The sequence below is a fragment of the Pristis pectinata genome, chromosome 3 (assembly GCF_009764475.1).
Source record: "Pristis pectinata isolate sPriPec2 chromosome 3, sPriPec2.1.pri, whole genome shotgun sequence".
In the NCBI taxonomy this organism is placed as follows: domain Eukaryota; kingdom Metazoa; phylum Chordata; class Chondrichthyes; order Rhinopristiformes; family Pristidae; genus Pristis; species Pristis pectinata.
Window position 1 is genome coordinate 82143634 of NC_067407.1, and position 23485 is coordinate 82167118.

The window sequence follows — 23485 nt, forward strand, 5'->3', positions numbered from 1 at the left end:
GCTCTGAAATGTTGCTAAATCAGCATGATCTTAATGAATGCTGAACCAAGCATTGGGCTGGAGGGCAGCACCGGAGTCAGGAGATGATGTACTTTATTGCCAAGACTGGAACAGCAGTTAGGATGGATAGAGTTAAAAAAGGTATTTGCTACTGGAGACAAGAAGTTGATGGTATCTTAAAACTATAGAATGATTCTGGAATACAAACTGCAGTTGGTAGGAGAGTGAAGGTGGATTACAGTTATTGACATGCTGCTCCTTAATTACATTGCATGAAGCACTAGGGTCAACTTCCCAGCTCTACTTTCTAACACATTTGAAAGATAGTGTTCTGACACACAAATTTCATCACCAACTCTTCCTTGGCCTGGCCTCAATCTCAATCTGAACTAGATATTTTAAACCAAATTAAACTTCTAATCACATGGTGATGAAGTTAATGAACTACGAGCCAGAGGATATTAGCGCGAGTCCCAACAGGGCAATGGGAATTTAGATTCAACAGAATGAATTAAATCTGTAATTAAAAAAAAAACCCTAGCCATCTAGTTCACTAACATCTGCCATCCTTACCTGGTCTGACTTGTATGCAACTCCAGCCCACTTTACTGCATCCTCAGTTCACAGGCATTCAGAGATGGACAATGAATGTTGCTATTACCAGTGATGTCCACCTACTGTAAACAAGCCCTTATCTAACTATCCTTCAGTGAAAGCCAGGAGAAAGAAAGGAAACTAAATGGAATATAAATAATTTCTGAAAAAAATTCACACCAAATATAACAACATTTCACTTAAACAGAAATTAGATCTATACCTTATAACAATCTGGGAAATGGATATTCAGTCCACTTCTGTACTGCTGTTATAAGAAAATAAGAAACAGCAGTAGGATGTTAACACTTGCTCTGTGCTAACTTCCATGCTCCAGATAGAAGTTAGCATTTCTCTTCAAGTGGTTACTTAATTGTTTTTTTTTATTCTAATGTTGTCATTTTCTTTAATGTTTCTCAGAAGTATGTCAGAATATACTTCTGAGCAACCTTCAAACCACTCATTCTTGATTCACCATTCAAAATTATCTTTTGATATTTAGCATGCAAATACTTTAACATTTTTGAACTCTTCTATTACGTTCCAAATCTTCTCTGTGATACTCAATTTTCAATGCCATCAAAACTATTTCCACTCTTCCTTTTTATCATCCTCGTAAATACATTGGTTTTCTGTGGCGCTTATATTCTTCCCAGTAAAAGGGATCCCAAAACTGCAAATGATACCAAGTGGCTTAACACAATTTATACAGATGCACCATATTTCTACTGGTTACAAAAAGCACTAGTGTTCAATGCATCAAGTGGCATATTTAAAGAATACATAAACAAATGCAGATTAAATCATGAATTCTGCCCTTTTATAACTCCTACCTGCAAGAACTGTAGTCTTCTTCTGCCAGCTGTAAGCTGTATCTGTATCAATAGCAACATCTGCTACATCTGCTGAACCTTCATCAAATGTCTTCCACTGAGTTAAGGAAATCTCCGTTTCATTGAAATTATTAAAACCATTGGATGTTTCACTACTTACGCTCTCACCTAAGTGTTAAGACAAAAAATAGTTATGTTCACATGCCCACTGTTGCCCTGCGGTATCATGAAGTCCATGTAATGTTTTTAAATACTTTTTTTTTAATATTTCATGTCTGGTGCTTCATATTGGAAAACCTTAGCAAAGCATTTGAACCAAAAATGGTTTTACACATTTTAAAGCTTTTATATTATACCCCAACACAGAATTACTGTGTTGATCCACAATTAGAAAGAATTTGGAAACTGATCATATCCTTCCATATCATGATACTCAGTGGTTTCATTAATGTCCAAATGTACAACATTTCCTCATCTACAGTTCTTTTTTCCCCCAAGGAACTTCCGTATGTAACCACCAGTTACGTCTATCCAACTGTTGGATGATTTATAAATCCTCTCTAACTGGGATTGCTGCCACCTTCTTGGCTTTATAGCAACAACTGATAATGGTATCACTTGTCACAACTGCTTTGTCACCCACGTGATGAAAAAAATTGTTTTGCACTATAAGGAAATATAGGGTAGTTCTAGATCCCAGTGATCCACACTAAAAATGCAGGGAGAAGGAAACAATATTAAGCAAGAAAATATAAAATGGCTGATGTGGGAATCCAATGGGCAATTTAGTAATTTGAAGTTTTCAGGCCAACAGGTACAAAGAGTTACAATATCAAAGTAGTGGTAAAAATACCCAACAGGTCAGGCACCATCTGAGCAAATAGAAACAGAGTGAACCGATGATAGGTAGTTGACCTGAAAAGTTAACTCTGCTTCTTTTTCCACACCTTCTAAGTACTTCCAGCACTTTTATTTCACATTTCCAGCATTTTTGATTTTTCAATTACAAAGGCACTCCATAGGACACCCGAGTTTCAAGTGCTCTAAAAGGGCAAATATAACCCTATCTTAACAGGTCATGGTCAATGTGTAGCCTTTTCAAATTGGACAGAAAAAGTCTAATCCCAGTGACCCAACTGTGCTGAGCAGAAGATCCTGATAATGGTCTACCTGCATTAAAATAAAATTCTCTCGCAAGTTCTTTTATAAACTCCTGTATTTTGTTTAGAGCTGGAAAGAAGTTACCATTAACAAAAGAAAGGACATTCAAATTTCAGCATAACTGATATGAAGATGTTTAAAACAACAGGTTTCCTGCTGCTGGGAAGTCGTCACAGTTGAAGACCTTCCTGAGTTCTGGCAAATTAAAATGTTCAAAATTCCTACTTAAGCCCAATGAACCAAAATGTTAATAGATTCAAGACTCACTTTTAGCTCTCAATTTGGATCTTTCTTGAGATGGCTGAAGTTCATCTGGATTGCTTTCTGGGTCACCAGGGCTACTGCTTCTACAGATCATGATCTGCAACAAAAAGAAAGTGCATTTTTGTGCTATTCTTAGATACACTGAATGAGCCTCGGTATTTGTTTCTCCTTAATGTTAATGCACAGTAGGTTCATTATAACTAACTTGTACATCCACTTGGGAGTGTCAAACTTCAGCAGATTCAGGTGGGCAGACAGTAACTCAAAGATTGCAGTATTTTTTAAAGAAACAAATAACAAAAGTTCCTTTATCAAAAAGGCAATGGAAATAATTTAACTTTTTTTCCTGGAATGGTCTCTCCCTTTTGAAGAGGAGGGATTCCTATGCTAAAATGTGCTTGCAGATTTCCCCAAACAAGGCCCTTAGTACACTTTCTATTTTGAAGAACGAGAGTTGTTGATATTGTTCACATAAATTGGAGGATACACTAATAGTGAGAGAATTAAACCATATAATGCACAACTTATTATACAATGAATATGTCCAAGGTAGTTTTAACAATAATTATTTTGTAAAATAATTACAGGAGTTGCTTTGAGAAAAGTTTTCTGGTACTGAACTGCAGCAGTTCTTTATGTGACTTCCTAGGATTACAAATTGTTCCTATAACAATGATCTGCCTTTGAGTTCAAATACCTATGTAAAAGTTCTGAAATTTATTAAGCAATTCCAAATATTACCCCTTTTGGGGACAGAAACCAGAAGTGAATTGAACTTTATTCAGAAAATCAACTTCATCCCAAAAAAGATTAAAATGTTATTAAAAGTTTTGTACCCAACATATGTTGAAGAACATGTGTCAGAACATTAAGCATCTAGAGAACTGGAATAAAATCACCAACTCAAGTTACCATCATCTGTTAATACTTAATGATCATTAAAACAGTTTTATTTTACAAATTACCATCTTTTAAGGGGCAAATCTATAAAAGTCAAATTTAATTTAAAGAGATAAGCACCTCACAAATTTGCAGTTTTCTTGTTCATAATCAGCTCTTAAAATACATATGTTCATGCAGCCTATGTTGTACGATGTACATGATTGTGCTGGATGTGGGCATGGATACGATGCACTTGCAGTCTGGTGTTAATGTTTGGCAGGAAAAGAAACGTTCAATGTGCAATATGCAAATTTTAAGAAAATTTCAATCTTTGAAATTGCGAGGAAACCTCATCCTTAAAAATGCAATTGATGACTGTGTTTAATTACATGCTTAATTCAAAAAGGGAAAAGCAAAGCACTGAGAAAACTACCACTCTCACTGCTCCACAATCCAAGATCAACAGTCAAAAGCTAACTTACATCATTAATTCAGGAAATGCTTATTACAATCTAAATCCTAACCATATTTCTGAGCACAATCACCACAATTTTTTTTAAAATCTAATCTAATGGCAGGTGCCTGAAGCCACCAAGGGAGGTGTATTTTTTAATTTTGTTTCCAATTTCAGAAAAACTAACCAGAGGTTAGATGAAAGCCCGATTACAAGTCCTAAAGAAGTAGTATACAAATAACCTTTGGTTGTCGCTTAAAACAAAAATCCTGCATTGGCATATTTTCAAAGTTTAATCATGTTTAAAATGCAAGGTCTTTTCTCCTCCATTTCTTGGCACTTTCTAGTCGATAACCTGATGGCATAAACATTTTCAGGTAATCTGCTCGCCCTCTGACCTCCTACGCATACCCAATGCCCCCCCAACCCTGATCATCCCATTTCTTCCCCCTCCTCCTCTACCCCATCTGCCCATCACACATCTCCCATACAATACCCCTTCCCCCCACCCACGCCCCCCCGCCACAATTTTACAATCTGCCTACCCTACCTCCCTTATTTGGCTCCATGCTCCACCTTCCTTTCCTATCAGATTTCATCATCTGCAGCCCTCTGTTGCCTCCACCTTTCACCTCCCAGCCTCTGTTGCTATTTCCACTCTTCCCTTCTCCAACTGCCCATCACTCCTCCTCACTTGGATCCACCTATCCCTTGCCAGGTCTAGCTCAACCCCTTCCCCTCACCTCTTTATACTTGCTATCTCCCCTCTACTTTTAGTCAAGATGAAAAGTCTCGACCTGAAACATCGACTGTCCATTTCCCTCCACAGATGTTGCCTGACCTGCTCAGTTCCTCCAGCAATTTGTTGTTTGCTCACAAAATTGTGTATCTGACTGCCCCAGTTTGTAACCCACCTGCATTTGATTAGACCAATTGATATACTGCAGATTTGTGTGTGGGGGGGGGGGGGCAGTGGGAGGTGTGTCTGTGAGGGTCAGAATGGAGCAGGTGCTGCAGGTTGAAATATTGCTGGCTTCTATAACGGACTCAGGCCTGCGGATTTACAATCGTTATCCAAACCGGTGCAGAGGTTATCCATCAGCAGCTCCACAAATAAGTCAGGTGCAGCATTACAACTGCAACTACATCTAACTTACAGGGACGTGGAGTTACTTGGGTCATTTAGATTTTGGATTAACGAGTGATATTAATTTATTTTTCATTAACTTTCCTGGATTTTTGAAATAAAAAACATTAGGCCTGGATTTTATGGTTGAAGAAGTTACTAATGGGGCTGTTCTCTTTGAATTGAAACAATTCCATCTTATTTTATTCTGATACTCAAAATAAAGATGTTTCTTAATAAATAAATGAAAGGAACTGGTCCAAACAAATCCCAGTCTTGCTCATTTCTGACAATATGTATCTGTCTTCTCATCTTGCTTCATAACTTAAATGACATCAATTAGAGATATTCCAAAATAACCATAACAATACAATTTTAACAGCCAGCAAAGCTGGTGTTGAGACTTTGCTGATCGTTGAAAGCCTTCAAGAGGAGCACCATGAGCAGGACTGGTTCTAATTCACTCACATTATTTCATTACTTCATTGAGACCCTACCACTACTGGAGATGTACCACCATGGAGATGTGGTCAATGTTCAGGGATCTTATGCGGGATGTTAGGGATAAATATGTCCCGGTGAGGCAGAGAAGGAATGGCAGGGTGAAGGAACCGTGGGTGACGAGAGAGGTGGAACGACTTGTTAGGGAGAAGAAGGTAGCGTACGTGAGGTATAAGCAGCAAGGTTCAGACAGGGCCCGTGAGGAATATAGGGTAGCGAGGAAGGAACTTAAGAAAGGGCTGAGGAGAGCTAGAAGGGGACATGAAAAGGCTTTGGTTAGTAGGGGTAAGGAAAATCCCAAGGCCTTTTTCAAGTACGTGAAGGGTAGGAGGATGGCTAGGGTAAAGGTAGGTCTGATTAAGGACAAAGGTGGGAGAGTTTGCCTGGAGGCGGCGGAAGTGGGAGAAGTTCTCAATGAGTATGTCTCTTCGGTATTCACCAGGGAGAGGGGTCTTGGTGACGCGGAAGGGAGTGCTGGTAGGGGTGATGTTCTCGAGGTTGTAGATATCAAGAGAGATGATGTGTTGAAGTTGTTAAATAATATTAAGACAGATAAATCTCCGGGGCCTGACAGGATTTTCCCCAGGCTGCTTCGAGAGGCTAGGGAGGAGATTGTTGAACCGCTGGTAAGGATCTTTGAGTCCTCGTTGTCCACGGGGATGGTGCCAGAGGATTGGAGGGTTGCAAATGTTGTCCCCTTGTTCAAAAAAGGTAATAGGGATAGGCCAGGGAATTATAGACCGGTGAGTCTCACGTCTGCGGTGGGTAAGCTGTTAGAAAGGATTCTAAGGGATAGGATTTATGAACACCTTGAGAATCATGGACTGATTAGGGACAGCCAGCATGGCTTTGTGAAGGGAAGATCTTGCCTCACAAGCCTGATAGAGTTCTTTGAGGAGGTGACCAGGAAGATTGATGAGGGCAGTGCGGTGGATGTGGTTTACATGGATTTTAGTAAGGCGTTTGATAAGGTTCCTCATGGTAGGCTTCTTCAGAAGGTCAGAGGCCAAGGGATCCAAGGAAGCTTGGCTGTGTGGATTAGGAATTGGCTTGCATGTAGAAAGCAGAGGGTTGTGGTGGAAGGAGTCCCCTCGGATTGGAAGGCAGTGACTAGTGGTGTCCCGCAGGGATCGGTTCTGGGACCTCTACTTTTTGTGATATTTATAGATGACTTAGATGAGGGCGTGGAGGGCTGGGTTAGTAAGTTTGCGGACGACACTAAGATAGGCGGTGTTGTGGATAGTGTGGAGGGCTGTCGGAGCTTACAGAGGGATATTGATAAGATGCAGAGCTGGGCTGACAAGTGGCAGATGGAGTTCAATCCGGAGAAGTGTGAGGTGGTACACCTTGGAAGGACAAACTCCAGGGCAGAGTACTGGGTAAATGGCAAGGTACTTGGCAGTGTGGAGGAGCAGAGGGATCTGGGGGTTCATATTCACAGTTCATTGAAAGTTGCCTCACAGGTGGAAAGAGCAGTTAAGAAGGCCAATGGGATGTTGGCTTTCATAAGTCGCGGGATTGAGTTTAAGAGCCGCGAGGTGATGATGCAGCTTTACAAAACTCTAGTTAGGCCACACTTAGAGTACAGTGTTCAGTTCTGGTCGCCTCATTATAGGAAGGATGTGGAGGCATTGGAGAGGGTGCAGAGGAGATTTACCAGGATGCTGCCTGGATTAGAGAGTATTGAATATGAGGAGAGGCTTAAGGTGCTAGGGCTTTATTCACTGGAAAGGAGGAGGATGAGAGGAGACATGATAGAGGTATATAAAATACTGAGAGGAATAGATAGAGTAGACAGTCAGCGCCTCCTTCCCAGGGCACCAATGCTCAAGACGAGAGGGCATGGCTTTAAGGTTATGGGTGGGAGGTTCAGGGGAGATGTCAGGGGGAGGTTTTTCACCCAGAGAGTGGTTGGTGCATGGAATGCACTGCCTGGGGTGGTGGTGGAGGCAGATACATTGAACAGGTTCAAGAACTTGTTGGTTAGGCATATGGAGGAGTGTGGGATGGGGGGATATGCGGGAGGAAGGGGTTAGGTAGTGTGAGGGTGGTTTGATGGACGGCACAACATGGTGGGCCGAAGGGCCTGTTTTGTGCTGTATGGTTCTATGGTTCTATGGTATTCAGGGCCTCAGTCCTTGACTCTGGGACCACCTGGAAAGAACACTGGGTAACAGGAAACATTTTAGGAAAATTTAAAGACTCCTGCTATGGTAAAGTCTAAGTCTTACCAAATTCTGGACTTTCCTATTCCAATTAACATTTTGAATGTAAAAAGATGTATATATACTTGTTTATAACAGACCTTTTTTCCCCTTAAAATCAATGTTACTCTGAAATGCTAAGTTAGAAATCACAAAAACACAAGAAAATAAGAGTAGGTCACCAGGCCTCTCAAGCCTATGCCACTATTCAATACAATCATGGCTGATCTACAATGGCCTCAACTCCTCTTCTGTACCAGTTCCCCATAACCACCAATTCCTCACTTTCAAATATTTATCCATCTCCATGTTAAATACTTCCAATGATCTAGTCTCCACCATCCTCTGACGCAGACAATTCCAGAGATTCACTATTCTCTGAAAAAAGAAATGTATGCATGTGTCAGTTTTAAATCATCAGTCCCTTATCTTGCAGCTATTGTCTCCTTGTTTAAGACTCTCCGGCTAGTGAAAATATCTCAACATCTACCTTGTCAAGCCCCCTTATGATCTAACATGTTTGAATAAGGCCAGCCGTCATTCTTCTGAACTCCAAGGAATACAGACCCAAAGTATCCAGCCTCTCTTGACAGGACAACCCTCTCATTCCAGGAATTAGCCTGGTGAATCTCCTTTGGACTGCCCCCATTGCTTCTTTATTAGGTAAGGGACCAAAACTACACAGTAGTCCAGGTGTGGCCTCACCAACACCCTGTACAACTGTAACAAAACCTCCCTATTCTTAAATTCCAATCCTTTGCAATGAACAGCTTTTTGCCTTCTTAACTACTTATTGGACCTACCTGATGACTTTTTGTGATTCATGCACTGGAACACCCAGAACCCTCTGAACTTCACTCACTTGCAGTCTCTCTCCATTTAGATAATAATCCACCTTTTGATTCCTCTTACCGAAGTGCAGGACCTCACACTTTCCCACATTAAACTTCATTTGCAAGTTTTCGCCCAATCACTCAATCTATCTACATACCATTGCAGAACTACAATGTCCTCATCACAATATACCAATCCACCCACTTTCAACTCATCAGCAAACTTGGAAACCTAACATTAATGACCTGGAAAAGAACAAAATGTAAATCATAAACAACTGAGAAACAAGAATCAATTCCTAGGGTACTCCACACGCTACATCCTTCCAGACTGAAAAGGACCAATTTACTCCAACTCTGTTTTCTATGTGACAACCAGTTTTCAATCCTTGCTTGCACAATTCCTCCAATGCCTTGGGCTCTTAATTTATGCATAGCCTCTTATGTGGCACCTTGTCAATTGTCTTTTGGAAATCTAAATACACTACATCAACAATATACTCAATCAACTCTTGCTTTCACACCCTCAAAGAGATTGAGCAAATTTGTCAAATACGATTTACCTTTCAATTCCAATATTACCAAAAAATTAAACTTTTAAAATACTGAAGTGACTGTTACGGTCATCAAAAAAATGGATGTTCTATATCTAACTATAACAAGCATTCATTGAACCAAAAAAGTCACAACCTTTATGAACTTAAAATCTGCACTCTTCCTGATTTCTTCTTGCAGTTTAACTTCATTTGGCAGAAATGACTTAAATTTGATTCTCCCTTAATTATAAATTGACAAGTGCTACAGAAGTTAAATTTGTATGTGCATAGCCTTACAATTGGAGCCTCGTTCTCTTTCCCTCCAGACCGTCTGTGCTCAGCAACAGTAATCTTAGATTCAGAGTTACTGAAACTAGATGAGTGTTCTCTTCTTTGTCCTGCAATAAATACAAAACATTTGAAATGTACAATGCCTAAACCTATTGATATTCACAATATAGTAATCTTCAAATTTGTTTTGTTCATAGGGAGAATGTATATTTGATTGAACCATTCCATTCAGTTTACTATAACAATTTCAAAAGAATTTAGATACGAGATGATGCTCACCTGTCTAAGGATACTTGAAAATAAAATGCAGAAAGACGAGACAGAGTAACATTTAATATTTGTAAGTATGGGGACAGAAAATACAGTCTACTGCTTAGTCTCTTTTTCTTGGAAAAGAAGAGAAAGTATGCTTTATCAGACGTCCTACAATTGCCTGAAATCCCATTCTGGGGAGTCAAAAATGTATATTTGAAAAAAAAAAGGCAGATTTTTCAACAATAATGGTAGTTACCAAATGGCATTTTTGCAACCTGTTAGTCATTTTACACTGGAGATCTATACTCGCACACCACCCAAAAAGCTGGTAAACTCTTGTTTATTCCCAAAACTTGTGTTTAATCATCAGGATATTGATGTCAATTTATTCTTCCTTGCGAACAACAATATTCCAAGCCTTGGGTAATTCCAGTCAATTAGCCCGAATAGCCTTTTCAGACTTGAAGGATTTTATTCTTCTAATTTCATCTTAATCATTTAATCTTCATTCCCATTCTCAGTTGAGGTCCCATCCAAATGATAGTGATCAGCCTTCAAGTAAAAAAGTTACTTTTTTTAAAAATCTATATTATTTTTCATACTACCTTGTAACTGGTCAGCATATAGCTGTTCAGCAATGTCAGAAGTGCTGCTGCTATGGGTCAGCTTTTGTTCTTGTTCCAATGTTGTACCAGCAATCAGTTCTTCTGTATCTGGTACACTGTCTGGTTGTTGGGGTTCTTCATCTTCTATAAACACAGACGCACACAAACAGGAGTAGGAATGAGTGAGAGAATCCAACTCAAGGAGCATGCTTATCTTAAAGACGTTCTTCATGAAAAAGAACATTTGAAATGTATGCATAAAACACAAAACAATGCAACGTCCCAACATGTTCTAATGTAGATACATGAGACCGTATGCCCAGGTTCAGCAAGTGACTGGGTTAAAGCCAATCAGTACCAAATCCAATTTGGATGGCATCATAATTGCTCTTCTTTTATGTTACATTGAATCCTGGTCTCATAGGACTTGAGAATACCACTCCGAATATAATTTGTTTCTATCCACTGACAATCCACATGGAAATTATTTGTATCAAGGAATTTAAGTGTTACTCACAACTCCCACTGTAAACATTCTCTAGTATCATGAAAGTACCTTATAAAAAACACAAGCTGTTGAGGCAAATGGAATAAATGCTGTGCAATAGATATGCCAACTATCATAATAGGAAGGTAAAAAAGGCACATTCAGACATGAATGAAATTACAAATAATATCTATATTCTAAACTAAAAAAGAAAATCAGTTACAATTCAATGAAATGAAAACTAAATACTTACAGAAATAATTTTGAACAGAACCCATCATTATTCCATTGACCAAAAAAAAATCTCTGCAGGCAAAGTAATTATTGTAAATGTAGTCCACCTTTTCTTTTGCACATAATGCACCACTGGGTGCCAGGTATGTTTTCCGAATAACTTTTTAGTTATTATCAGACATTTAAATAATATTATCAGGCTGACAGCTTTTACAGCTGGCAAAACTGAGGGCAAAACTTTTAGGGCATTTCAGGTCAGACTTCCTCAGAGCACCACTGGAAGCCCTGATACTGTTCAGGCCCAATTGCTAGAATGTTAAATAATTCAGGTCAGCAAGATTGTCCCTCCATATCCTGGTGTATGGAGGCTGCAGACAACAATTCATGCTGATGGACCTGAGCAAATCAGATCCACTTCAACAATGTAAATTTGCCTTCAATTAAAACGTGACTACTATAACAATCGAATAAGTTTATATCTGAGAAATACTTCTGTACTTTAACAGAAATTGTGAGCAGCTGATAATGATTTTAGAGCAAATGATTTCTAATAACTGTGCAAATAATAACAACTGAGCTGTAAACCTGGGCTGATCTACAAAATCTATCTGCAGATCAAAAAGAAATTTCCTTTTGAAGCAATACTTTTCACAGCATATAAATGTATTTTTCTTCTAGAGATAGTACTTTGGTTTTATTGAACAAATTGAGCAACTATTTAAGGAACAGGCAGGCAGCAGCTCGTAGGATCTTTGTACAACTAAAATAGCTAATATACACAAAAAGTCAACTTTTTACGTCTAGGATACCTTGTTCAGGGGTGAAGGGAGTTTAGAGAGGTGTGACCGAAAGTGTCCCGTTCAAGGTGAAGAGACTGGCCCTACAACACTGGTCTGACTCCCTGCAGGAGGCACAGTGGCACAACTTTTAAAACTAAATTTTGTTAAAAGAAAACACCCAAGGAAATTCAAGGAAAGTAGCAAAACATTAAACTGTGGCTTTAACATCATTCAAATAAATCTTATTACTAGCTGTTTTTCTTTCATTGCAACTGTATTTTTGTTTTGGAAATGCATTATATGCATAAAGCTTGCAGAACATCCACATGTACATCTCATCCTCAGCACTAAGGTGTAACAGAAAATATTAACCATTAAAGACAAGTAAGAGTAGTTAATGAAATTACTACATGCTGATAACTAAATTTATCTTTTACTCATTTCAATTACTGATCAACATCATCATCACACAATAAATGCCAGGTGGAAAGAAACTCAAAGCAGAGTGAGGAAACCAGACAGTTATGAAGAAATACAGATTTCAGTACAGTACCTGACAGTTTCTGAGAGGAAGGGGCATGAGTGATGCCAGGTAAGAGAGAGCTCACAGTATGAAGCAGCAGAGGCACACTTTTAGTACTTGGCAAAGCCTCATAAAGATGCACACAGTTGCTGATAGATTGACTTCGCTTAGCTTCCGAAGAAATAAAGTAGGCAAAAATAATTAAAATGCATTAAAATACAGATTTATCAGAATACAGTAATTAAAAATACTTTGTGATCTTTTAACATCCTATTAAAGTTTCGCCTCCCTCCACATATATATGATTATTCTTTTAAAAGTGTGTTCTTGCATTCAGATGATACCACACAATCTCATGCAAAATCACAAAGGCAAAAACAATAAGAATGCTTCTTATTGTGCCTTGAATTCAGGAGGAAATAGATTTGAGAATGTAGCTATAATTTTATATATATCCTTTTTAAACACCATTTAAATGGACAGAATTATTTAAGTGAGACATTGTGGTACCACACCTGACAGTAATAACAAAAATTTAATGTAATTTTCAAAAAAAAAATGGTAATCCAGCATTTAAACCAAAACCACAAATTTAGTAATTGAAGGGTGGAGCTCAACACTGTATATGCAGTACTTACTTTTCACTATTTTCAGTCTTTGTTTGCATTAAACTGTTTGTCATTAATTTAATCATATTAGTGAGGAAATCATAACTCAATTTCTATGCATAACACTTTGAAATGATTTGTAACTTTGATTATTTCCTTTCATTTCACCATAATATCAGCAATATGATGGCCATATCAGAGCGAGAGCGAGAGCGAGAGCGAGAGAGAGAGAGAGAGAGAGAGAGAGAGAGAGAGAGAGAGAGAGAGAGAGAGAGAGAGAGGAGAGAGAGAGAGAGGGGGAGGGAGGAGCTTTGGCTTTGCCAATTACTGTGGGGGAAATCAACAAACCTAAGGCATTATGGAAAAATATGAAAACATGATAAAAATGTTATAAGGCATGTGCAAAAAAAGCCTAAAATTCCCTTAGAAATGAAAAACATGGTGCACGACAGTTTACTCTGTTCAAATAAATTGGCTGCTCCAATTGCCACAATCAAATTAACACAAGTTCTAGTTAACATATTTACTTGCATGCACTTTACAAGCACTGTAACAATACAATAGCAAAATATTAAAAGGCACTGCATTGCTAATAAATGTCATACAATACTGAATGGGTGGGAAGAAAACATTTGGACGAACATCTACATCATTATCCATTTCTGGCTAAAGTCAGGGAAATGTGACAAGTCTGAATTACGCTACATGAAATTTATGCAATATAACATCTGCTATTTTAGTCAGTGATTATGCTGTCATACATTCATTCATCAGTGTTTTCAAAGGGCATCTTCAATTATATGGACAAAGAAAAATTAAAACTGCCATTAGTTCTCCGCCAGAACCCATATACAGCAAAACATATTACTCTGATGTTCACTGCATGGAAAATTCAATTAGGCAAGTGATTCATCATAAGGGAAAGTGGAGGTGGCAAAAATCTATTTCATCTCACATGGACACAGATGCAGCATATTTAAAAACAGCCCTCATTATTAAAGGCTTGTCCATCTGGCAAATCTATATACCTTTTAACAACTAATTCCATCAAATCACAGTAATAGAGATATTAAGCACAAAGGATCTTGTGAAAGAAGTCTGTAGTTGGTCATTATTTATTAAAAAGAACCCACACTGATTTACAAATTTGGCCTTAATTGAAAAAAAAATTGAAGAAATGCAAACATGATCTAGTGTGAAAGCCGTGGGGCTTATGAAAAGCAAACATGCTAATCACACCAATTTGCTAACTGTCAATGGGGATAAGTTTATTTGCCAATAGCTTTGTAACTCTGTGTCAGCCAGAAATGGCACCTGAGAAGGCAAATATGCACCATCTGTTTGCCTTTTATCTTTAGGCTCCACTCTTTAAAAGGAAAGTAAAAAAAGATGGATGTACACTATTTTGAGTCTTGCAGTTAATAATAAAAAGAAATCTCTATTTGTGGTGAGCAGGATTTGTATTTCTCTATAAGCCTGTGCAGCAAACAAAAGAAGACTTCTGTGGATAACTCCTAGACAAACTAGTAATGGCACAAAAGAGAAATGAAAAGGACCTTGTTTTGTTCCACTTTTCTGGAATTGATGCAAAATCTAGAAAACTCCACTATGCAAATCTGTTTTTAGGATGTGTTTTCACACTGGCCCTTTCACCCAAGTTCCTTTTAATTCAGTATTAATGGTCTAGTTCTGTACTTCCCAAGCATTTTGAATGAAAGCCCCACTAATCACACTTGATAAAATTCACATCTCTCCATTAGCACCTGATGTGATGGCACTCCTTTAAAGATTTGGCATTGTCCTAGGGATGTAGCACCTGGTGTGCTGAGCATAGTTTTACTTCATTGGTCAACCTTCCAACTAAATTTTCTCTATTATTTGTGCTTCATGGACCCTCTATAACTTGTGATAATAATCCAAGACCCCAAGGGTGTGTCGGATCCAGTTATCTTCGAATCCACAGGTTCTTTCAGGAGTCCAGGAATGAGTTGAAAACAACTTGGTGCTTCACAAAGTTTTATTGGAGAAGTTTAAAACAAAGAAACAGTCACAGAACACATGGCACCAGCTTTGCTACTAGGAGATGAGCCGAGACAAAAGGAACTAAAGATGAGCTAGGGCTGGGGGGTGGGTGGAAGTGAGCAAGAGACTGATTAACAAAAATCGACACCTTTTATACCTGAAATAAGAGGGGCTCCTTAGCTAACAATAGTCCAATCAGGAAACCTATTAGATACCTGTGGCAAAACTGACCAATGGGAAAACACATATTCACCTGATGGACGAATCAATAAGCTAGGAAGCGGCCATTCCTTGTGCAGCCACTTGAGGTGTATTAAATACTATACATGTTTAAAAAACTACTTAAAACAGTCGAATCCAACAGGTGCAACACATACAAGTTGGAACCACCGTCCTGGTGGAAACCAACAGCTGTACCATTCAAAAGAAAGAAAATACAATATAGGTAAAACAGCACTTAATTGTGAGTAGTAAAACCACCTGTTCAGAGTCATTACACTATGGCAAACAAGTGACAATCATAGAAATTTAACATGAAACTTAAACTTGTTCCCCATACATTGGCACATTGTACTTCAAATATACCATCCAATTTATGGCTTGAAGAGATCAGATCATTTATTCAGTATATTCCAAGATAGAAAGTATTTTTAAAATATTCTTTGTCGACAGCATTAACTCAGGAGTACAGGACATAATGGCGAGGATGACTGGCCTTACATTGTGAACTAGAGTGTACATAGAAAACAAAAACAATAATCTCTAGGCAAAGTAATGGAATCTGCATTGTGAACATATGACAATAGAATATTTCTCAAAAGGATAGGGAGAAGTTAGGCAAAGAGGAGGAGATGGATTAAAATTAATGCTGGGAATGTTTGAGTCAAAGGAAATGGGAAAAGATAGGAATGATGAATATACACTCTTTCTGTGGTTGTAGACTTTGACCAAATGCTTTGAAGGTTGTGAAGGGTGGAAAAAGAAAAAAGCAAGACCAGCAGAATTTTTGAATTGTATGCTATTGACGAAAGCAAGAGTCTAGCTGGAAATAAGGGCAAAAGTCAGTGATATTCGCAAAATCAAAAGGTGTTCGTTACAATAAAACAGAAGTGAGATAGAACACACAAGCTAGGAGATGAACAAAATTCTGAAACTATACACCTGCAGGTTCAGTCCAAACAAGCACACAAAGGATCTGACAGAGCCTACAGATGAAGCACGAGTGTCTGATAAAATCATAGAGTACAAGAGACCATTCAGTCCATGTCAGTGCCAGATCTCTGAAAGAGCTATCCAATTGGTCTCATAGCCTGTCGAATTTTGCTTTGTTACATATATACTTAATTCTGATTCAGTAATTTTCAAGAAATGATTATCACCTTTTTATGGAGCTCAATCCAGATAATAATAACACATCATGTAAAACAAATAATTTTTCCTGTTCCCCTCCCCCTCAATCGACTTAAATCCGTGTTTTTTTTATTCCCAATGGAAACTGTTTCTCCCTCCTTACCCATGCAAACCTTCATAATTGTGACTACCTCTATCAAATCTCTTAAGCTTCTTTACTCTATGAAGACCAATCCTGGCTTTGCCAGTTAATTCATATAATTGAAATCTCTCATCCTATGTACCATACTGGTGAACTCTCTCTTCAACCGAAGACTCTATCTATCCTGAAATGGATGCCCAGAAATGGAAACAAAACCTAGCTGAAGTCTAATGAGTAACTTTGAAATTTTAACTAAAGTATCTTTGCTTCTGTATCCAATGCCATTGTTATAAAGGCAAAGAAGTCACTTGTAAGGAGAAAATGAAATCATACAGAGGGGAGAGAAGTCAATGAAGAAGCCAGAAGCAAGCAAGAATATGCCTTAATTATTAAAATGAAACTAAAATCTCTCTCATCCAGAATCAGTCTTGATATCTAACACATAATTACCAGGTTTTTAATTATAAAAAGTAACTCATATAAGCATATAAAAAGTAACACAAATACCGCACAAATTATTGTACTGTCTAAAAACAGTTCATGAATAATTAAGCCCTTTCAACAGCTTACCTGTTGCTTTCTGGCGAACAATATTTCTGGCTTTTTCAACACCTGGGGCACCAGAGGTAGTCGCACTTCTAAATCGCATATGCTCTTGTGTGCCATCAGCTTGATTTCTCCAGCTTAGAGAAAAGGACCTACCTACTCCAGTTACTTTACTAAGATCTTGGTATACACCTTAAAAATTAAAGATGCATAAAATATATTAAAATCAGTTCTACTGGTTTTCAGTTAATTTATGCAATCCTTCTGATGTCAACTCAACAGTTCTACTACAAATCTAGAACATTAATGCCTCCCTAGTAATGTGGTCTTGGAGGGATCGGAGAAGTCATTTTGCATTTGAGAACCCAGAAGAAAAGATTTTCCTCACATCCTTTAGAATTTAAAAGCAAGGTCCGATTATACTTCAACATTTCTGCTTTCCAGATGAAGCCATTCAGATTGAGAAGTGGGTTGGTTTCTGGGTGGGTAAAAGTTTGTCACCCATCCTTGGCCATGGAAGAGAGAGGAAGGAGAGAGTCTGAGGATCATAATGACTCAGAAGCCTACAAACACATTGGGAGAGGACAACTGGAGACAAGAGAGAATAAAAAAGGCCAGTGGAGCAATTGGAGGTGTAAGCAGATATATAAGCCATCATGCCATTAGAAGATTGTGGCTTAGGGATCTCAGCAAAAGCACCGAGATCCAAGAAACACTGCTTCCCTTTTGTAATCAGGCAAAACTTAGAAATAAATTGGGTTAAATCTGAGATGTACAGCCTCATTATAACATTTAAAATAATAATCAGCTTCCCCGTCCCGCAACTGATCCATGAAACCAATTGGAGCATTTGAATCAGTTTTGATATATTTTTCCATTTTACATCTCACCTAACCAAAATTCACCTGTTTTGCAGTTAAGATCCCCATCAAAGAGTCAACAACTAATTTAGTGCATCTAAAACATGAATCCAAAATAAAGTTCACTATGAATAGAGATAATAACAGTCTTGCAGTGCAATTCAAAGACAGAACCAGGCTTTCATTGTGACAATACCATGGGATTATTATTGACGCAAGCATGATCCATCAAGCGTACTGATGAATAACAATTGGCAACTGGGTCACATTTCCGCCATCCCCTGAAGAATGGCCTTCCACAAACCTATATAAACCAGTTACATTACCTTTCCCTCTTTGTTTCTTCTCTTTTTGTTCACTCAGCTTGTCCAGTGGTAAGTTATTCATATCGAGACTGTATACACATCTTGCTAACACCACAGTAAGAGAATCCATGATCTTTGCCCACTCAGTGATCAGCTCACTCCACATGGTGAGAGATGATAGCACAGACAGTAGTTCATCCCATAGCTCTCTCGAAATATACACACTCAAATTAGCTCGGATCCAAGCGACAATAAGAGTCTACACAAAAGGAAAATATGTTTAAGATATAATCAAGTGACTTAAAAACAAATACAATGGAAGATAAAAAGGTACATAAACACTGCAAGGATAGGAACTTAGAGGTCCTTATTTTAACCATGTACATACCCAAGAGCAATGTAACCCAATCAAGATTTTGATTACTTTGCCACAAGCAACAATTAAAAGTACAACAATAATCTAAAAATAAACTATAATGATCCAATGTTCCTTTATTTCTTTAGTGAATATTTTATAGTGTAGTGCAGACAGGTAGGACAGCAAATTGTGAAGAGGACATGGAAACTAGACAGGGATATAGCTAGGAAAAGTCAGTGGGGAAAGGTATGGGAAATAGACAAAGTGGGAAAATGTGAAATTGTCGATTTTGACAGGTAAAATTAAAAAATATAATCTAAATGGTGAGATTGCAGAGCTCTGAGATGCAGAAGAATTTGGGTGTTCTTGTGCATGATTTATAAAGTGTGAGTATATAGCTTCAGAAAGTATTTAGAAAAGTTAATAGTACGTTATCATTCATTCTGAGGGGAATAAATACAAAACTAACCAGGTTATGCTTCATTTAGACGGGGAATGGTGCGAGAGACCACATCTGGTGTAATGCGTACCATATTGGTCTCCTTATTTAAGTATGTCAATACATTGGAGACAATTCAGCGAATGTTTACTCAAATAATACCTGGAATAAGCAGCTTCTCTTTTGTATCATTAGAGTTTAAAAGAGTTAAGAGGGGAACTTGATTGAAACCTGAGGAGTCTTCTCAGGATGGATGTTGAGATAATGTTCCTTCTTGTAGGATAACGCAGCATCACGGTTTAAAAATAATATGTGACCAACTTAAGACAAATGAAAAGTTTCTTCAGAGTCGAATCTTTCAAACTGTCTTCCTCATAGTGTGGTGGAAGCAGTGTCTTTGAATATATTTAAGACATAGGTAAATTGATTCTTCACAAGGGGGCGGAAGGTACCTAGGAAAGTGTAGGAATGTGGAGTTGAGGCTACAGTCTGATCAGCGATGGTTTTATTAAATGGTGATGCAGGTTTGAGCAGCTAAATAGCCGATGCCTGCTCCTCCTAATGCATATGTTTGCATGTGCCTGTTACTTAATTTCACTATACACATTTACACATAACTTATCTAAGTTTTTGTCCAATCATTTACTGCTAAATTAGCTGCCCTCAGGCAAAATATTTCAAGGTTCTATCTTTACAAGTTGAAATAAGACTTTCAGAGTGCTATCATACTTCATTATACTTGTTTAAAATTCCCGTGAATGCATAAACTGTCAGGATAAATTGGAGTTATACAAGTTTGTCTTTTGGAGTTGTGCAATAGCTCATTAGCGCAGCAGTGCACTTATTTCTTTAGGATATTTGCACTTTGGATTTTTACCACTACTGTTGGTATCTCAGCACTACATACAATTTCATTTAAAATGGTTTATTCTGAATGTAGGACTACTGCATTAACTCAATGGATCCTTCATTCACAAATTTTCCAGAAAACATAACATAAAACCATTTTTCTAGTAAGATCCAGGAATTATTTTATACAATTCTTTCCTCACCATTTAAATATCTCCACAAATATGAAAAAGTAAAATTTGCCCTTGAATAGAGCAAATAGGTGCAGAATGAAGACTAGCAAAGACTTAAATAAGGACTATTTTGAAAGAAAGACAAATGTAGATGTATGAAGAAATGTGGAACAAATTATGATTAGGCATGCATAATCGTAGATGCAATCTTGAGAATATTTTATAATGTTCAGTTTAAATGTACAAATATTGCTAATTAACAACAAAGTGTTAAAGTGGACTGCAACAAAATAAATTGCAGTCAAAGCACTGGAATTGGTGGAAGTTATTTTTTTGATGGGCAACGTTCCCCTCTCTCTTCCTACAACATCAAGCTATGGGCACAAATAAGAACTGGAGAACTACAGCTATTCTATAGTACCTGTTCTCACTTTCTCCTGGTCCACCTTTGACTCTGCCATTCCTTTTCTCAACTTCATCATCACATCGGGTGAAAAGGTTGGTATTTGGTATCCACAACAATTCCCAGACCGTCAGAGTGATTTTGATTACATCTCCTCCCACCCTGCTTCATTTAAGAACTCCATTATTTTACCCCAGTCTCACATATCCATTGCAGTTCTGACAACACAGCGCTTCCACATTGGCACTGTCAAGGTGTATTTATTTTCCCTCCACCATGATTTTCCCTCCACTCTGATTGACAGGGCTCTCTTCTACAACTGCTCCATCTTCCACATCTGCTTCACCCTTCTCATCCATCCAAACCCCCTCTGATATTGCATTCAACCCCAGAGATTTCCAAATTCAAAGGATCAGTTTCCATAGTTTCAAACACTTCCAATGATGCCACTGTCACCACCTCCACTACCAGTCACATTTTCCTCATCCCTTTAAGCATACCAAAGAAATACTTCTTTCTGTAATACTGATTCATACTTCCATCTCTACCAACAGCTTCTCCCTTTCTCAGCCTCCCTCACTCCAAGGAAAACAAGGATTAGTGGGAAAACAGAAGACTGGGAAACTTTTAAAAACCTGCAGAAAGTAACTAAGAAGGTCATTAGGAAAGAAAAGATGAATTATGAAAGGAAGTTGGCAGATAACACTCAAAAGGATACTAAAGAGTTTTTTTAAATATATGAAGAGTAAAAGAGAGACACGGGTTGATATAGGACCAATCGATAACGGTGCAGGAGAGATTATAATGGATAACAAAGAGATGGCAGAGGAACTAAATGAGTATTTTGCATCGGTCTTCACTGTGGAGGACATCAGCAATATAGTCAGGAGTCTCAAGGAATGGAAATGAGTTCAGTTAAGATTACTAGAGAGAAGGTGCTAGGAAAGCTAAATGGACTGAAGACAGATAAGTCTCCAGGACCAGATGAGGTGCATCCCAGGGTTCTGAAGGAGGTGGCTTTAGAGATTGCAGAAGCACTGGTGATAATTTTCCAGGAATCAATAGACTCCGGCATGGTTCCGGAGGACTGGAGGGTTGCAAATGTAGTTCCGCTGTATAAGAAAGGTTGGAGGCAGCATAAAGGAAATTACAGACCTATTAGTCTGATATCAGTAGTGGGAAAGTTATTAGAATCGATCCTCAAGGATGAGGTTAGGGAATACCTAGAGGTGCAAGGCAAGATAGGTCCAAGCCAGCATGGTTTCATGAAGGGAAGATCCTGCCTGATCAACCTATTTTTTGAGGAAATCTCAGGTAGGGTGGATAAGGGAGAAGCTGTAGATGTTGTGTATTTAGACTTTCAAAAGGCCTTCGACAAGGTGCCGCACAAGAGGCTGATTAATAAGATGAGAGGTCATGGAATTACAGGTAGGATAACAGAATGGGTGGAGCATTGACTGGTAGGTAGAAAGCAAAGGGTGGGAATAAAAGGATCCTGTTCTACTTGGCTACCGGTTACTAGTGGCGTTCCACGAGGGTCGGTGTTGGGGCCGCTTCTTTTTACTTTGTACATTAACGATTTGGATGATGGAGTGATTGGCTTTGTGGCTAAGTTTACAGACAACACCAAGATAGGTGGAGGAGTAGGGAGCATTGAGGAGACAGGAAGGTTGCAGAGAGACCTAGATAGTTTAGGAGAATGGGCAAGGAAATGGCAGATGAGATTCAATGTTGAGAAATGTGCAGTTGTACACTTTGTGAACAGAAATAAACAGGCAGATTATTATCTATAAGGGGAGAAAATTCAAAGTACAGAAGTACAAAGGGACTTGGGGGTTCTCGTGCAGGATACCCTAAAGCTTAACCACCAGGTCGGATTGGCAGTAAGGAAAGCGAATGCTATGTTGGCATTCATTTCGAGAGGTATAATGTATAAAAGTAGGGAGGTGTTGATGAGGCTCTACGGGGCACTGGTGAGGCCTCATTTGGAATACTGTGTGCAGTTTTGGGCCCCATATCTTAGGAAGGATGTGCTGATGTTAGAGAGGGTTCAGAGGAGATTTACGAGGATGATTCCCGGAATGAAAGGGCTTACATATGATGAGCGTTTGTCGGCTCTTGGACTGTACTCACTGAAGTGCAGAAGAATGAGAGGGGACCTCATAGAAACATTTAGAATATTGAAAGGAATGGACAGAGTAGATGTGGCCAAGCTGTTTCCCTTGGTGGGTGAGTCCAGGACCAGAGAGCACAATCTTAGAATTAGAGGGTACAGGTTTAAAACAGAGTTGAGGGGAAATTTCTTTAGCCAGAGGGTAGTGACTTTATGGAATTCTTTGCCACATACAGCAGTGGAGGTCCGATCATTGGAGGCATTTAAAGGGGAGATAGATAGTTATCTATTAGTCAAGGTATCAAGGGACATGGGGATAAGGCTGGAAATTGGGGCTAGAAAGGAATAGTGTTTTTTTTCTCATGGACATTCCCCCATTTCTCATTTCTTTTTTCTTTTTCCCTTTCTTTTCTTTGGAGCAGACTCAATGGGCCAAATGGCCTACTTCAGCTCCCTTATCTTGTGATAACAGTCCTACCCACTCTCTCCAAATCACAAATACAAAATAACAAAAAAATTAAGAGTCTATCCAAGATGAACCCCTGCATTATGGTGGTTGGCGGGGGCGTGGAAGTTGCGTTTACATTCCTAGGAAGCAGCCCGTATCGCAATTTTCCATAATGCAAAGCTGTGTTATCAGCGTTTACTTCAGGAAACACTTGTTGAAAAAAATTTTTTTGTTCAATCTTTAACTGTTTTTCACATAAAATCAGTGACAGTGAGTTTCATTCCAAAACTCATATTTTTGGATAGTG

At 38.5% G+C, this 23485-nt stretch overlaps 1 protein-coding gene across 1 annotated transcript in view; it reads right to left on the reverse strand.

The window, feature by feature from the left end:
• The window catches only part of ralgapa2 (Ral GTPase activating protein catalytic subunit alpha 2), a 355144-nt gene that overhangs the window by 220831 nt on the left and 110828 nt on the right, over positions 1–23485 (reverse strand). The window contains exons 15-21 of the mRNA XM_052010999.1: positions 18417–18654; positions 17255–17422; positions 12593–12733; positions 10540–10683; positions 9686–9786; positions 2856–2949; positions 1428–1595 (exon numbers count right to left, since the gene is read on the reverse strand). Coding sequence (XP_051866959.1) covers positions 1428–1595; positions 2856–2949; positions 9686–9786; positions 10540–10683; positions 12593–12733; positions 17255–17422; positions 18417–18654 — 1054 coding nt within the window. The remainder of the gene's footprint in view (positions 1–1427; positions 1596–2855; positions 2950–9685; positions 9787–10539; positions 10684–12592; positions 12734–17254; positions 17423–18416; positions 18655–23485) is intronic.